Consider the following 17,503-nt stretch of genomic DNA (forward strand, 5'->3'; position numbering starts at 1 on the left):
GGCCCGAAAAAATTATACCGATTAATCGGCCGATTTTTATATATATATATATATATATATTTGTAATAATGACAATTACAACAATACTGAATGAACACTGTTTTTACAATATATATAATACATCAATAAAATAAAATTAGTCTCAAATAAATAATGAAACATGTTCAATTTGGCTTAAATAATGCAAAAACAAAGTGTTGGAGAAGAAAGTTATGTGCCATGTAAAAAAGCTAATGTTTAAGTTCCTCGCTCAGAACATATGAAAGCTGGTGGTTCCTTTTAACACGGGTCTTCAATATTCCCAGGTAAGAAGTTTTAGGTTGTAGTTATTATCGGACTATTTCTCTCTATACCATTTGTATTTCATATACCTTTGACTATTGGATGTTCTAATCGGTACTTTAATATTGCCAGCCTAATTTCGGGAGTTGATAGGCTTGAATTCATAAACAGCGCAATGCTTGAAGCACAGCGAAGAGCTGCTGACAAATGCAGGAAAGTGCTGTTTGAATGAATGGTTACGAGCCTGCTGCTGCCTACCACCGCTCAGTCAGACTGCTCTATCAAATCATAGACTTAATTATAATATAATAACTCACAGAAATATGAGCCTTAGGTCATTAATATGGTCAAATCCGGTAACTATAATTTCAAAAACAAAACGTTTATTCTTTCAGTGAAATATGGAACCGTTCCGTATTTTATCTAACGGGTGGCATCCCTAAGTCTAAATATTGCTGTTACATTGCACAACCTTCAATGTTATGTCATAATTATGTACAATTCTGGCAAATTAATTACGGTCTTTGTTAGGAAGAAATGGTCTTCACACAGTTCGCAAGGAGCCAGGCGGCCCAAACTGCTGCATATACCCTGACTCTGCTTGCACAGAACGCAAGAGAAGTGACACAATTTCCCTAGTTAAAATAAATTCATGTTAGCAGGCAATATTAACTAAATATGCAGGTTTAAAAATATATACTTGTCTATTGATTTTAAGAAAGGCATTGATGTTTATGGTTTTTTCGCGAATGCGCTTGTCAAATCACCCATTTGGTGATGTAGGATGTGATTAAATGATAAATTAACAGGCACCGCATCGATTATATGTAACGCAGGACAAGCTAGACAAACTAGATATATCATCAACCGTGTGTAGTTGTCACGACTTCCGCCAAAGTCGGCTCCTCTCCTTGTTCGGGCGGCGTTCGACGTCACCGGCTTTCTAGCCATCGCCGCTCCATTTTTCATAGTCCCATTTGTTTTGTTTTGTTATATACACACCTAGTTTTCATTCCCTAATCACACTGAATGTATTTAGTCCTCTGTTCCCCTCCATTGTTTTGATGTTATGTGTGTATTATTACGCGCCAGACTTTTGTTTATTGTTCCGTGTTTTGGGCACGTTGTATGCAGTGGCGGTTCTAGACCATTTAAACTGGGGGGGCCAAGCTGGGGCCAGTTGTACTGTTAGAGGGGCCAGTTACATTAGACGTTATTGTTGTCATATCGTTTTCTTCACTGCATTGCAGGCATTAGCAGGCCATCTTCAAGACCATGTTCATAATCATTAGTGTTCCGCGTTGCCACTGTCTAATAACGGATGTAAAAAAAGAACGGTAGCAAAAATTAGTTATGTAAAAATTATTTCATACTCCACATTTAGGGGGGCCACAAGGGGGTCCAAAATTGTTGTCACAGGGGCACTGGCTCCCCCCCAGAACCGCCCCTGGTTGTATGTACTTCTGTGCTTTCGTTTGGACCGGAATTAAAAGTGCGCCTTTTAACTACACTCTGCTCTCCTGCACCTGACTTCGCCTCCAGTACACACCCGTAACAGAATTTCACACCAAGAAATGGAGGGGAACAGAGGACTAAATACATTCACTGTGATTAGGGAATGAAAACCAGGTGTGTATTGAACAAGACAAAACAAATGGGAATATGAAAAATGGAGCGGCAATGGCTAGAAAGCTGGTAACGTCGATCGCCGAACGCCGCCCGAACAAGGAGAGGAGCCGACTTTGGCCTTGGTCATGACAGTAGTTAACTCGTGATTATGTTAAGATAGATTGTTTTTTATAAGATAAGTTTAATGCTAGCTAGCACCTTACCTTGGCTCCTTGCTGCACTCGCATAACAGGTAGTCAGCCTGCCACGCAGTCTCCTCGTGGAGTGCAATGTAATCGGCCATAATCGGTGTCCAAAAATGCCGATTACCGATTGTTGTGAAAACTTGAAATCAGCCCTAATTAATCGGCCATTCCGATTAATCGGTCGACCTCTAGTCTAAGGTCCTGAGTTCTCTGAAGCAGGTTTTCATCAAGGATCTCTCTTTACTTTGCTCAATCCATCTGCCTCGATCCCGACTATTCTCCTAGCCCCTGCCGCTGAAAAACATCCACACAGCATGATGCTGCCACCACCATGCTTCACCGTAGGAATGGTGCCAGGTTTCCTCCAGACGTGACGCTTGGCATTCAGGCCAAAGAGTTCAATCTCGGATTTATCAGAGCAGAGAATCTTGTCTCTCATGGTCTGAAATTCTTTAGGTGCCTTTTGGCAAACTCCATGCGGGCTGTCGGGTGCCTTTTAGTGAGGAGTGGCTTCCATCTGGTCATTCTACCATAAAGGCCTGATTGGTGGTGTTGCAGAGATGGTTGTCCTTCTGGAAGGTTCTCCCATCTCCACAAAGGAACTCTAGAGCTCTGCCAGAGTGACCATCGGGTTCTTGGTCACCTCCCCGACCAAGACCCTTCTCCACAGATTGCTCAGTTTGGCCAGGCGGCCAGCTCTAGGAAGAGTCTTGGTGGTTCCAAACTTCTTCCATTTAAGAATGATGGAAGCCACTGTGTTCTTGAGGACCTTTAATGCTGCAGGAATTTTTTGGTACCCTTCCCAGATCTGTGCCTCGACACAATCCTGTCTCGGAGCTCTACAGACGATTCCTTCAACCTCATGGCTTGGTCTTTGCTCTGACATGCACTGTCAACTGTGTGACCTTATATAGACAGGTGTGTGCCTTTCTAAATCATGCCCAATCAATTGAATTTACCACAGGTGGACTCCAATCAAGTTGTAGAAACATCTCAAGGATGATCAATGGAAACAAGATACACCTACAGTGCCTTGCGAAAGTATTCGGCCCCCTTGAACTTTTCGACCTTTTGCCACATTTCAGGCTTCAAACATAAAGATATAAAACTGTAATTTTTTGTGAAGAATCAACAACAAGTGGGACACAATCATGAAGTGGAACGAAATTTATTGGATATTTCAAACTTTTTTAACAAATAAAAAACGGAAAAATTGGGCGTGCAAAATTATTCAGCCCCTTTACTTTCAGTGCAGCAAACTCTCTCCAGAAGTTCAGTGAGGATCTCTGAATGATCCAATGTTGACCTAAATGACTAATGATGATAAATAGAATCCACCTGTGTGTAATCAAGTCTCCGTATGCCTGAAATGTGGCAAAAGGTCGAAAAGTTCAAGGGGGCCAAATACTTTCGCAAGGCACTGTAGCTACCAAATGCAGCTAGCTAGTTTAGCATACTCAAACACCCGGCTCAAACAGAGAGGGATGCTATGTTAGCTAGCTGACAATTGCTATCCAACACTGGAACTCTTCCAAGTGAAGATAAGCTTTTGGTTTTAAAATTTATTGCCACCGGTGTAACTACTAAACTGCTTGCTGTAACCAGTACTGCATGATTGTAGGAATAAGGAATAAGGTGAAAGGGAAAGAGCGCATAGATGCGAGAAGGAATTATACAACGAGCAAAGTGATCAATCTGTTAGTATGTGGCTGCTATTAAAGTGAACTGTTTGCAGGTGATCAGGGGTATATTCATTCCACCGATTCTGTTGAAAAACATTTCTTAAACGTAAGCAAACAATACAGGGATCAACACACCTGAATTTGTCCAGTAGAAACTGTAGTTTACAACTCTTTGGACTATTGATTGCACCCTAGATCAGCTAGATACAGGCAAGAGTGTGCAAGGCGGTATTGAATGTATCACTGTCTGTCACCTTGATTACTCCAATTGTTGTCTCGATATGTGCACCTATGTTGTAAACTTTCATTTGTAGGCTAGGTTGTAGCAACCTCATGATGGGTATTGTCACGTTCTGACCAGTAAAGGGGTCATTTGTTATTGTAGTTTGGTCAGGACGTGGCAGGGGGGTATTTGTTTTATGTGGTTTGGGGTGTGTGTTTATGTAGAGGGGTGTTTGTTTAGAGTTTCCAGGGTTTTGGTCTATGTTCTATGTTAGTGTATTTCTATGTCTGATCTAGGGTGTTTAGTTCTATGTTTAGTTAATTGGGATTGGGCCTTCAATTGGAGGCAGCTGTTTCTCGTTGCCTCTGATTGAAGGTCCTATATATAGGGGTGTGTTTGTTATGGGTATTGTGGGAGGTTGTTTGTGCATAGCTGTGTATAGCCTGCATTACTGTTTGTCGTCCGATCGTTTTCTTGTTTTGTTTCGTCAGTGTTCTAAATAAAGTTAAAATGAACACTCAACCCGCTGCGCCTTGGTCCACTTCCTACGACGGCCGTTACAGAACCTCCTACCACCAACGGACCAAGCAGCGGGCCCAGGAGGAGGAAGGATCCTGGGCCAGGGAGAGAAGGGAGTGGAGGACATCTTGGACATGGGAGGAGATAATGGCAGGGGACAAGACCCTGCCATGGAGACAGGTGGAGGCAGCAAGGGAGGAACGGCGAAGGTGGAGCGAAGACCGTGACAGTTACAGGGGTACACTATTTTTTGGGGGGGGCACACGGGTAGTTTGGCTGGGCCAGGGTTAAGCCCCTAGCCAACTCCCCGTGCTTATCGGAGGCAGCCTATTACTGGTCAGGTCCCGTGCTATGGAGTGATGCGCACGGCATTGAGGACAAGCATTCACAGGCCGGTGTGCGCGGAGCCAGCGCCCTGCATTTGCCAGGGAGAAGCGGGCATCCAGACAGTAAGGGTGGTGCCAGTACTGCGCTCGAGACCGCCAGTGCGCCTTGACGGCCCAGTGTATCCTGTTCCCGCTCCTCGCACTAGCCTTGAGGTGTGTGTTTCCAGTCTGGCACCTCCCAAGACAGCACCACGCACTAGGCTTCCAGTGCGTCAGCCCAGTCCAGGACGTCCTGTTCCCGCTCCTCGCACTAGCCTTGCGTGTCTCCAGTCTGATACCTCCAGTACCAGCCCCACGCACTAGGCTTCCAGTGCATCAGCCCAGTCCAGTACGTCCTGTTCCCGCTCCTCGCACTAGCCTTGGGGTGCGTGTCTCCGGTCTGATACCTCCAGTACCAGCCCCACGCACCAGGCTTCCAGTGCGTCATCCCAGTCCAGGACGTCCTGTTCCCGCTCCTCGCACTAACCTTGGGGTGCGTGTCTCCAGTCTGATACCTCCAGTACCAGACCCACGCACTAGGCTTCCAGTGCATCAGCCCAGTCCAGTACGTCCTGTTCCCGCTCCTCGCACTAGCCTTGGGGTGCGTGTCTCCGGTCTGATACCTCCAGTACCAGCCCCACGCACCAGGCTTCCAGTGCGTCAGCCCAGTCCAACTCGTCCTGTTCCTGCTCCTCGCACTAGACTTGGGGTGCGTGTCTCCGGTCTGGTACCTCCACTACCACCCCACGCACCCAGTCCAGCTCGTCCTGTCCCTGCTCCTCGTACTAGACCTGTGGTGCGTGTCCTTAGTCTGGCGCGTCCTAAGCCAGCCCCACGCATCAGGCCTTCCGGCAACAGTGCCTCGTCCAGAACTTCCGGCAACAGTGCCTCGTCCAGAGTATCCGGCAACAGTGCCTCGTCCAGAGTATCCGGCAACAGTGCTTCGTCCAGAGCTTCCGGCGACAGTGCCCCGTCCAGAGCTTCCGGCGACAGTGCCCCGTCCAGAGCTTCCGGCGACAGTGCCCCGTCCAGAGCTTCCGGCGACAGTGCCCCGTCCAGAGCTTCCGGCGACAATGCCCCGTAGAGAGACGGCCCACAGTCCGGAACCAAGAGAGACGGCCCACAGTCCGGAACCGAGTGAGACGGCCTACAGTCCGGAACCGAGTGAGAAGGCCTACAGTCCGGAACCGAGTGAGACGGCCTACAGTCCGGAACCGAGTGAGACGCCCTACAGTCCAGAGCTCCCAGAGTCGCCCTACAGTCCGTAGCTCCCAGAGTCGCCCTACAGTCCAGAGCTCCCAGAATCGTCCTTCTGCCTGAGGTCTACAGCGAAGCGCTTCAGCCCGAGGTCTACAGCGATGCGCTTCAGCCAGAGACATTCAGCGGTGGTGGACAGGTTAGGTGTGGGAATAAGGCCAGAGCCTGAGCCACCTCCACAGTAGGTGGGTTGGGGGGGGGGGGGGGGGGGTGTAGCACAAGAACCACCCTCCCTTCCCTCCCTTTAGTTGGGATCATTTTTTAAAACATTTTGTTTTTGGGGGCGGGGGTTATTTTTGTGTTTTGTGTGAGGTGCATCCGGGGTCTGCAACTTTGGGGGGTACTGTCACGTTCTGACCAGTAAAGGGGTCATTTGTTATTGTAGTTTGGTCAGGACGTGGCAGGGGGGTATTTGTTTTATGTGGTTCGGGGTGTGTGTTTATGTAGAGGGGTGTTTGTTTAGAGTTTCCGGGGTTTTGGTCTATGTTAGTGTATTTCTATGTCTGATCTAGGGTGTTTAGTTCTATGTTTAGTTAATTGGGATTGGGCCTTCAATTGGAGGCAGCTGTTTCTCGTTGCCTCTGATTGAAGGTCCTATATATATATATATAGGGGTGTGTTTGTTATGGGTATTGTGGGAGGTTGTTTGTGCATAGCTGTGTATAGCCTGCATTACTGTTTGTCGTCCGATCGTTTTGTTTCGTCAGTGTTCTAAATAAAGTTAAAATGAGCACTCAACCCGCTGCGCCTTGGTCCACTTCCTACGACGGCCGTTACAGGTATAGGGAAAATGTGTGTATCATGTAGTAGGCTAAACCTATCGATGTTACATTGAGCTGGGTGAATGGAATATGAATGACAGTTGCCCCATATATGCTGTAGTAGAAATAAGACCATGCTCATAAAAAATAAAATTGTACTCCCTAATCTTAAACGACACCGACCAACACTGTATTTAGGTTAGTATTGTGGAGTAACTGCAAAGTTGTTGATCCATTCTCTCCCATCACAGCCATGAAACTCTGTAACTGGTGAAATCCCTGAGCAGATTCCTTCCTCTCCGGGAACTGAGTTAGGAAGGGTGCCTGTATCTTTGTAGTGACTGGGTGTATTGATACACCATCCAAAGTGTAATGCATAACTTCACCATGCCCAAAGGGACATTCAATGTCTGTTTTTTTTAAAACCCATCTATCAATAGGTGCCCTTCTTTCCGAGGCATTGGAAAACCTCCCTGGTTTTTGTGGTTGAATCTGTGTTTGACATTCACTATTTGACCGAGGGACCTTGTGTGGGGTACAGATATCAGGTAGTCATTCAAAAATCCTGTAAACACTATTAAACACACCCTGAAGAAGGCACAGTGATGCCGAAACGTTGGTGATTCACCCAATAAATTACTGGGAGTTTATATATGGAGTGTGCGACTCTATTTTTATAGTTTGTTCGCCATTAGTAAGCACCTCCAAACCAAATAATTTTTCTGGGTGTGCGCCAGCTCATGTTTTTTAAACACTATTATTGCACACAGAGTGAGTCCATACAACTTATTATGTGACTGGTTAAGCAAATATTTATACTGCAATAAAGTATCAAGTAAAACACCCTGCTGGTAGCTAATGTTAGCTAGCTCATAGATCTAGCCTAGATAGGTAACTAGCCAACCTAGAATTGTGTCTGACAGTAGGTATAAAACTATTTCATACAATACTATCTAATAACCTCTAGTTCGCTAATATCACAACAACATTAGGAAAGGATTTAAGAAATGTACATTCATATTTAGCATTTATGTGCTACACTATACACCAGATCACTCGTAAATAGCTAACTTAGCATCATCTTCTCAGCAAGAAGACTGCACAGGAGGTTGGTGGCACCTTAATTGGGGAGGACGTGGTTGTGGTAACGGCTGGAGCAGAATAAGTGGAATGGTATCAAATACATCAAACACATTGTTTCCATGTGTTTGATGCCATTCCATTGACGCCGTTCCAGCCATTATAATGAGCCGTCCTCTCCTAAGCAGCCTCCACCGGTGGAGAGGGAGTGGAGAGCGCACGCACAAATCTGATGTCATCACAGAGCGACAGGAATGTATTTAGCTTTTTTTTTCTTTTTTTTTTACATCTGTAACTGCCATTTCTTGAGACCTACAGCTACAAATGAAAGAAAAGGGTTAGCTAACATAGCTAGTAGCCTAATTGACAGTATTTTATCCTGAAATAATTTGAGGTGGTCCCAACGTCATCCTCACATTTTTATAGGTTACGGTTTAATGTAAATAGCCTACACATAGAAAGGAAAAAGTAGCTTGATCAAAGGGGCAATCTGCAGTTGCTACATCCAGGTTTTGGCTTATACATGATCAATATATACCCATTAATTCATTAAGAATATAACTTAAAAAATGCCTCATGAGCTTAGTTCAACTGTCGTACCCCATCAGAACTCAATATATTAGCTTGTTTTACTCCAATGTTTGTTAACAAAATAAATGTTATCATATACTTTACAGCCTCAAAACACGGTTAAAACAATAATATTTGTATAATGGATGGTCAATCCTTGCATCGATAGCTTTGTCTATAAATTTGAGAGTGGTTACATTTCTCCAGCCCCATTCCTTAGCTTTTTACCAAAACAGGCTCCATTGTTTCAAATTCTGATTGCCCCTTCTTCCCACATTTGGTTTTAACCCTTTGTACATTGTTGGGGGTGGGGGCGCCATGCCACTGAATTGTGATATCCATCATATCTTGTGCATATCTTTTTTGTCAATAATGAATCTGAATGTGAACTGGGCTTTGCTTGTCATGTCAGGAATTTTGTGTCACTTTACAACGACATATGTCACTGTTATGTTATGTTTGTTATAGGGAAGGGATGTAATGGTATAACTGAAGAGAAACAGGTAATGATGCATTTTCCAGCACAGATTCGGCGTTATTACATAGAAATGATCTTCTCTGTTTCCAGATAACAACCATGGGCTGGTTGGGATATCAGGAAAGTATTGGGGGAAACAACATGGTAACTATTTATGTTAACTAATGGTAATTACTAGCTAATTGCAGAGTAAATACATCTTATTACCGAGCTAGAATGTAAAGCGGTAGCCACATTTCTCTCATGTAAATGAGAGATTCAGCAAACAATTTATTTGGGAAATATTCAGACTTTGCTATTTTCATTAGCATGCTGATGATTTCAAATTGTATTCGATTTATTTTTTATCTGTTAAGACATTGAATACATGTGGTTTAGTATATTTAGCACATTTAGTATGTTTAGTTTTCACTGTGAGAAGCAAGTTCATTTAAAATTATGTGTGATTTGGTTTATGTAGATACAACAATTCAAAGTTAGTAACCAAAACCCGGATCTAATTTGCATATTCATAATGAGTTTGCAGCACATCTGCAGCAAACAGTAAAATGTTTGCCACAAGTTTTCCAGAACTGTTAGCCAGAAGTTCACAAGTCGCTGTAAATTTACTGCAAAAGTTTTCCTCAAAACTAATTTGCAAATTTGCAGCAAATTGGCCAAAGATTTGCAATAACTGTTTGCCAATTGCCTGTTTTTTTTTTTATATAGGTAAGAGATCTTTAAAAATGTATTGAAAATAATTGCATACAAAAAAAAACGTACACTCACCTAGCAGAAAAACTTTATCTTAAAAATTACATTTCACTTCAGTGAATCAAAATACAGTATGTACAACAGTAAACTGACACCTGGTGGCTTTTCTTTGATTCAAAACGAACTCTCCATCTCACCATCGATGATGACTTTTCCATTTTCTTCTACATCCTTTGACCCAGCCTTGATGGCAAGTTCGTTCTCAATTTCCTTGTCACCCAACGGAACCTTGTTGATTTTGGCAAAGCTCTGGCTGATGTCCATAAAGGTCTTGTTTTTGGTCTCGGGCAGAATAAAGTAGAGGTACACAGCACCCAGCACACATACCACCAGGAACACCAGGAAGGCATAGGTCTGCAGGGACTCCTGTGGAGACACACACACACACCAAAATGTTTTAAAGGTATACTCAGCAATATGACATCATAATACATAGTGGGGCGACTTCCCGTTTACAGATGTCAACAACAACAAATTTCAAATCTGCCAAGACTTGCCACATTTACAAACATTTCACCTTCATTTCCAGCCCAAACTTCCCCCTCACAAAAAGATAGGCTTCCCTGAGCTGTCAGCCTGAAGTGTGTGTACAGAGGCATCTAGCCATCTGTGTGAAACTGTTGGTGTGACAGTGTGACAAGCAATAAAAGCCTCATTCTCCTGAGGCGTGCTCTCCATTCCATTGTGGTCAGTGCAGTTCAATTCCCATCAAGCACAGGCGGACGGACGGACGGACGGACACACACACACACACACACATTTGCAAGTCACCAGAGTAGTTATACTAACTCTGTAGTCCATTTCTACATTTAGATAACCTCCAGGGGGACCAAAGGGAATTGAAACTCAGTGGCGAGTCACACTTCTTAAAAAGTCACCAAGCAGGGAGCATCAATGTCGCCTGTCCCTACTCTCAGAGCAGTAAATCATCAGTAAAAAAGAAACACAGGCAACGGAGTGTGGCTGGACCTAGTGCTTGCATAGGCCTACTGAAGAGCTGAAGCTTTGCAAGCATGTAATGCTGTATGTTCTATAATTATATAATCTATATAATGTATTTGGTAGTGAGTAGAAAGTGTATTTGCAATTACTTCTGAGAATGGGACTACACTGTTAGAAAAAATGGTGCTATCTAGAACCTAAAAGGGTTCTTTGGCTGTTCTCATAAGATTTTTTTTTTTTTTAATGTTTAAAATGGCTCTTTGTTTGCTCTGAATCTCACTGGGACTACACTCTTAGACCAAAAGAGTTCAACCTGGAACAAATAAGGGTTCTCTTATGGGGACAGCCGAAGAACCCTTTTGGAACCCTTTTTTCTAAGAGTGTATGACCTGCTGGGAATTACATTTCTCTGACCTGACTCCCTCTCAGTGGGAGCTTTACAAATTCTTAAATGAACTAAATGTATTCAGGCCAAACGGAATATTGGATTACATTTTAGAAACATTTCAGAATCAAACAAAGAATCAAATAAATTCAGAAGGACGAGCCTGGGAAATAATTGGGACTACTGAAAAACACACAGTCCAATGCTGAGAAGTTGCAGGGAATAGAGAAAGAATCCAAAATCTACAGGGAACCACAAATATACCCAACATCTTTGAAATCTGACCCTGCACTGTCAACCATTCAGTTTAATGAGGGATTTCAAATCCGGCCAGGCAGATTACCAGAGGGAGACTGCCTGGGAATCTCGATTGACCCCAGACTGGGAGTTTGAATCTATTGTTCATGAGGACATGATGCACTAAAAGCTATTTTCCAAACAGTCTAATATACCTGTCATAAAGTACACAATACCCATACAATGGTGACCTCAAAGCCCAACTACTTCCTGTTGACATCCGCCCTCCTAAGGCCTTATGGGTTATTACTGTGTCACATCGAGACACGGTTTTTCCTCTTTCAAATATTTCATAAGAAGATAAACAAGGCTGTATTTGGAAGCCTGACCCAAACTGAAAAAAAAATATATGGTTTCTGTGATGTAACACTAATTTGCAAAAGTTGAAAAAATCCCTTAGTCCGATGAATTTTGCATTACACGGACAGATGAGTAATGCTAATTCCAAACGCATTTCCTATAAAAATATTTCAACTTCCTGTTATTGCTAAGATTGATTTTTTTCACTGGCCTATTGATTGACGTGAGAAAGGAGGTGGTTTCTGTTTTAGAGGGTAAGCTTTATTGTCTGCAGTGCTGGCTTGGCACATTTAGCCTCCCTGACACATACACAAACATACACTGACCTAGAGAAGTCTATCCTCGGTGGCTGCAATCTGTTCGGCATGTGATGGGGACACAAGGATAATTAAATGTCCATAATGGAGGGGATATAAAAGTTAATACATCTGATCAGGGAGAGGTGTCCCCAGTGCAATAATGGGCCTGGCCTTCGAGAGGCTCTTTTTGGTCATGGTCACTGCATTGTGGGGGCAATGGCTTGTCCCAGTTGACAAGGAGAGGGCTACTGTGTGTGTGTGTGTGTGTGTGTGTGTGTGTGTGTGTGTGTGTGTGTGTGTGTGTGTCTGGGGGTTGGTTTATGCAGACTGTGCTCATACTCTTAATGGCCCAAGGGGAGGCCGACCCAAGGACAGCAAATTAGCTGCTTGACTAGGCTTTACTCAACATTATTATTATGCGTTTTCAGAATGGCAAACTGTCATTTTGGGAATGCAAGATGATTTATAATGCAGTTTCTACCTTTTACATTTTTGATTATCCTCTAGCACTCCAGCAGTGACGTATGCTACATTGTGATAATCATATAATGATTTTTAAAATGACATTATATATGGGTCTTTCTATAAACTAGGGTACCAGTGAGCATTTCTTGTAGCGGACAACTGTTTAGAGCTGTTACAAAGTCTTTAATAATTAGCCTTTTTTTCATGTGAATATATTAAGACAGTGGTCACCAACCTTTTCTGAGTCAAGATCACTTTCTGAGTCCAAAGCAAGATCGACCGCTCAGATAGTTTTTTAAACAAAAATAATAATAATAATAATAAGCCTATGCAACATTAACCTACTAAAAACAATTCTGTAACAAGGAGGTTTGTGCAATAGGCTATGAGGCCCAATACATTATCACATATTGGCTATGCTTGAATTGCCTCGTCATTGTTGTTCTTCTCAGACCATTTTCAAATTATATTTCAAAATGTTCGGTATACGATCACACCGGTAATATATCATTTGCTGTATTACTTGTGAGGCACAGCTGAGTAAGCACAATAATTAGCTTTGTTTTATTTTGCTGGATGGCCTGCATCTGATGGTCAGTCTGAGGGGAGGGAGGAAAGGAGAGAGCAGCAGGGAGGCTGCCTCTCACCCGATTCACCCCGTCCCTCCCTGAGAAAAGGGGACACAGTCTTCCAGCTGTTGGCGAAACTCAAGTCGCTCTGCATTATTTATGCCACATGCACCAATTCATGTTGTTACTTCCATGACAAGAGAAAGTGAAATTAAAACATAAAAAAATAGATATTAAAAAAGAGACAAGCCGCTAATAATAACAATGGAAGGTTATCGAAACACTTTGCTATACTCATTAGTTGCAGCTGCAGTGAGTGGAAGTAGGGAGAACTCTTATTTTATGGCTTATAAAAGTGTGGTGTTGACAGTGCTGAATAACAACTTCAAAATAAACTTAATTATAAAAAAAGCAGCTCTTTGCTGTATTCATTGAGTCTCTCTCTAGTCATGGTTTTAAAAGGTTTGAAATCTCAGTCTCAATGCTGTGTGTTCGTGGCTTCATTTTACAGCCTATTGCTCGAGGAAACTGTGCAGACACAGTGATCTGAGCTATCTGACTGGCCAGCATTAGGCCTATAGGTGCACTTGATTTGCTCTCTGGGGCGACTGGGTAGGAGGAGTTCTACCTTCAGACACATGAAATGGTTCAAAATGGGAACACTTTGTTGTTGTTTTTTTCACAGAAATGCTTGGTGATCGACTACGAATGCCTTGGAGATCAACCAGTTGAATGACCGGTTGATAACCACTGCATTAAGATATAAAAATGTATGGAGATCTCGGAAGTTTACTGTTACCCTGTAACATTTCGCATTTCACTTTGTTACGGAGTGAAAACTGTTTTTATGTGCACACATATCCAAAATAATGTATGCAATTACAAAATCGAATGTTTCTAACACAAAGAGCAACTTTAACATGATTAATAAAACAAAAACTGATACTGTCATTAACCGGGTTCTTCGACGGCCGTCGTCGGAAGAAGACCAAGGTGCAGCGGAGTTAGTGTTCATCATAAGAATTAAATAGACCAACGTGAACACTTTACAAAAACAAGAAAACTGACAGCCAAAACAGTCCTGTCAGGTGCAAACACTAACAGAAACAATTACCCACAAACCCCAAAGGAAAAGTAGGCTACTTATGTGTGACTCCCAATCAGCAACAACCCTCTACAGCTGTGCCCGATTGGAAGCCACACGGCCAAAATAAACGACACAAACCAACCTACACACTTCTCTTCTGCCACGTCCTGACCCAACTACACCCTCTACTGGTCAGGACGTGACAAGGTGATTCAGGAAACAATTTTCTGAATGACATTCAAGTGATAAAGAGCTGATGTGATACTGCCAGATTACTGTCCATGTACAGTTGTAGTCGTAAGTTTACTTTCAACCACTCCACAGATTTCTTGTTAATACCAACCTGAATGTAAACTTACGACTTCAACTGTACATATTTTTTCCCCAAGCGATTCACCAAAATTAAAGTAATTCAGGCATTTATATATAAATTCTATTCGTACTTTATCAAATGCCTTCTGAAAATCTGCTATGAAGACCAGGCATGGTATCTTGGATGTTTCACAATGTTCAATTGTTTCAAGTAATTGTCGTATATTATCTTCAATATATCGTCAATGTAAAAAACTTGTCTGATCAGGATGAACAATATCTGGTAATACCTTTTTTATGCTATGTGCTCTGCATTTCGCCAAGATCTTCACATCACAACAAGAACTAGAGTCCTCCAGTTTTTTTAAATGGACTGGATCTTTATACTTACCACCTGGGTCCTGTTTAAGTAGTAATGAAATCAGAACCTCTTGTGGAGTACCTGAAAGTCTACCATTTGTTTAGGAGTAAATAAAACATGCTAATAATGAATCTCTGAGTACATCAAAAAAGGTCTGATATACCTCTACTGGTATACCGTCAAGCCCTTGTCACATTGGCATAAGGGCCAGGTGTGCACAATGAAAGTTCCAGAGGGATCCGTGACAGCCATGGTGTTTTTCCAGACTGAAAAGATTTTAGTTCCTCTTCTGTAAGTTGGCCTTCACACATGTCTTTCTGTAAATTTGTTAATTTTACATTATTATTATTAGGAAAGAAATCCTTAGAGTTTACATCAATCAGTGGAAATGGAGGAGACAAAAAGAAAACATATGCTTAAAATATTGTGCATCCTCTTTTAAAATATAATTTGGTGAATCATGGATGACTCCATCATTTGTAACGAGATTCTGTAAATTATTTTTCTACGTTGAACATTCAAGAAAAATGCTGTACATTTTCCACCATGTTCCATCCAATTCACTTTATTTTTTGTAATACATTACACTTAATCGTTCTTGAATAAGTACTTCCATTTATTTTTGTTTTTCCTCTGACCTATTTTGTGCCTCTGGTACAGTTTCCACTACCATTTACCTGCGCTGTTACTTCCTCTATTTCCTTTATTTGTCTAATCTCTTTTGACCTAAACTGCTATTGTTTTAATGATGAGTATTGTATTGAATGGCCTCTAAAAGTACATTTGAAAGTGTCCCGTACAATAAGGGGATCTGCTGTACCTAGGTTGTGCAAAAAAAGTCAATTATGAATTATTTTGTCTTAGTTAAGAACAAATTGTCATCTAATAGGCTTTGATAACATTTCCAATATCCGCATCCACGTGAAAAATCTGTAAGAGTTATATGGAGGCCAATTAGATGGTGGTCCGATCGCATTCGGTCTCCTATTAATACTTTAAAACTTTTGATGCCAGCAAGAATGAGACTAGGAAGTAATCAAGATGGCTAGCTTGATTAAGCCTCCATGTACATCTTACTAGGTCAGGGTTTTTCAACATCCATGTATCCACTAGTTCTAATGTATCCATAATCTTCATGATCTCCTTTAGTGCTTGAGGGTGATAGTTTGTAGAGTGATTTCCTTTACGATCCATTGAGGTACTTAAAAACGTATTACAATCTCCCACCATAATAATAGATTCATTTGTTGCTTGTGAGCTCAATAGATTATGATATATATTTTCAAAGAAGTGTGGATGATCATTATTTGGCCATATAGATTAATTAGCCGGATCTGTTTTTGGTCCAATAGCATATTTAAAATAATCCATCTTCCTTGCGGATCTGTTTGCACAGTTATTTGTAAACCTCCAATTGCTGTAATAATCCACCCACTAAAACCTCCCCCCATATCTAGGTCTGTTGTCACTATGACTATCAGATGATCTCCCTGACTCATGACGCATCTTTGCGTCCTAAGGCAAACAATTGGCCGCAAATTGGCGTTGGCCAGAGGGAAATATGGGCAGTCCCATGATAACATAAATATACAAGAGGGTGCTTTTTACGAGAACTAACCAAATAACATGGGAAACAGTCATAAAAAAAAATAAAAAAAAATAGTAACAATAATAGATCATATGAATAGAAATAATAACGGCAATCTTTTGAATGCATGCTCATATTTAGAACGTCCTAGCAAGGCTATAAGCATGTCAGCCCAGCCTGCTCAGTTCATTGTATTCAATTGTTGAAACAATTTTGAAAAAATGAAGACAAAACAAGTACAATATATCGCAAGATGTCCATTACATGCAAGACATATTTAATGTAGTCCTCATTAAATCCTGTTATATTCTGACAAAAAAAGAAGGAACAAGGCACATAGAATCTAACGGCTGCTAATGACTGCAAGTAAAAATTTGTCTTAGGCATCACAACGTGAAGCGGTGACTCCGGGATGCTGGCCTTCTAGGCAGAGTTCCTCTGTCCAGTGTCTGTGTTCTTTTGCCCATCTTAATCTTTTCTTTTTATTGGCCAGTCTGAGATATGGCTTTTTCTTTGCAACTCTGCCAGCATCCCGGAGTCGCCTCTTCACTGTTGACGTTGAGACTGGTGTTTTGCAGGTACTATTTAATGAAGCTGCCTGTTGAGGACTTGTGAGGCGTCTGTTTCTCAAACTAGACACTCTAATGTACTTGTCCTCTTGCTCAGTTGTGCACCGGGGCCTCCCACTCCTCTTTCTATTCTGATTAGAGCCAGTTTGCTATGTTCTGTGAAGGGAGTAGTACGCAGCGTTTTACGAGATCTTCAGTTTCTTAGCAATTTCTTGCATGGAATAGCCTTCATTTCTCAGAACAAGAATAGACTGACGAGTTTCAGAAGAATGTTATTTGTTTCTGGCCATTTTGAGCCTGTAATCGAACCCACAAATGCTGATGACCCAGATACTCAACTAGTCTAAAGAAGACCAGTTTTATTGCTTATTTAATCAAAACAACAGTTTTCAGCTGTGCTAACATAATTGCAAAAGGGTTTTCTAATGCTCAATTAGCCTTTTAAAGTGATAAACTTGGATTAGCTCACACAATGTGCCATTGGAACACAGGAGTGATGGTTGCTGATAATGGGCCTCTGTACGCCTATGTAGATATTCCATAAA

The 17,503-nt window shown here is 42.0% G+C and overlaps 1 protein-coding gene across 2 annotated transcripts in view; it reads right to left on the reverse strand.

Moving 5' to 3' along the window:
- Nucleotides 1-9,800: 9,800 nt before the first annotated feature.
- The window catches only part of slc2a9l2 (solute carrier family 2 member 9, like 2), a 244,081-nt gene continuing 236,378 nt past the window's right edge, over nt 9,801-17,503 (reverse strand). For both annotated transcript variants that reach the window (XM_014131731.3, XM_014131730.3), the window contains exon 13: nt 9,801-10,150. In XM_014131731.3, the coding sequence (XP_013987206.1) occupies nt 9,899-10,150 (252 nt within the window). In that variant the 3' untranslated portion in view covers nt 9,801-9,898. The remainder of the gene's footprint in view (nt 10,151-17,503) is intronic.

This window comes from Salmo salar, chromosome 12 (genome assembly GCF_965601325.2).
Source record: "Salmo salar chromosome 12, fSalSal1, whole genome shotgun sequence".
NCBI lineage: Eukaryota > Metazoa > Chordata > Actinopteri > Salmoniformes > Salmonidae > Salmo > Salmo salar.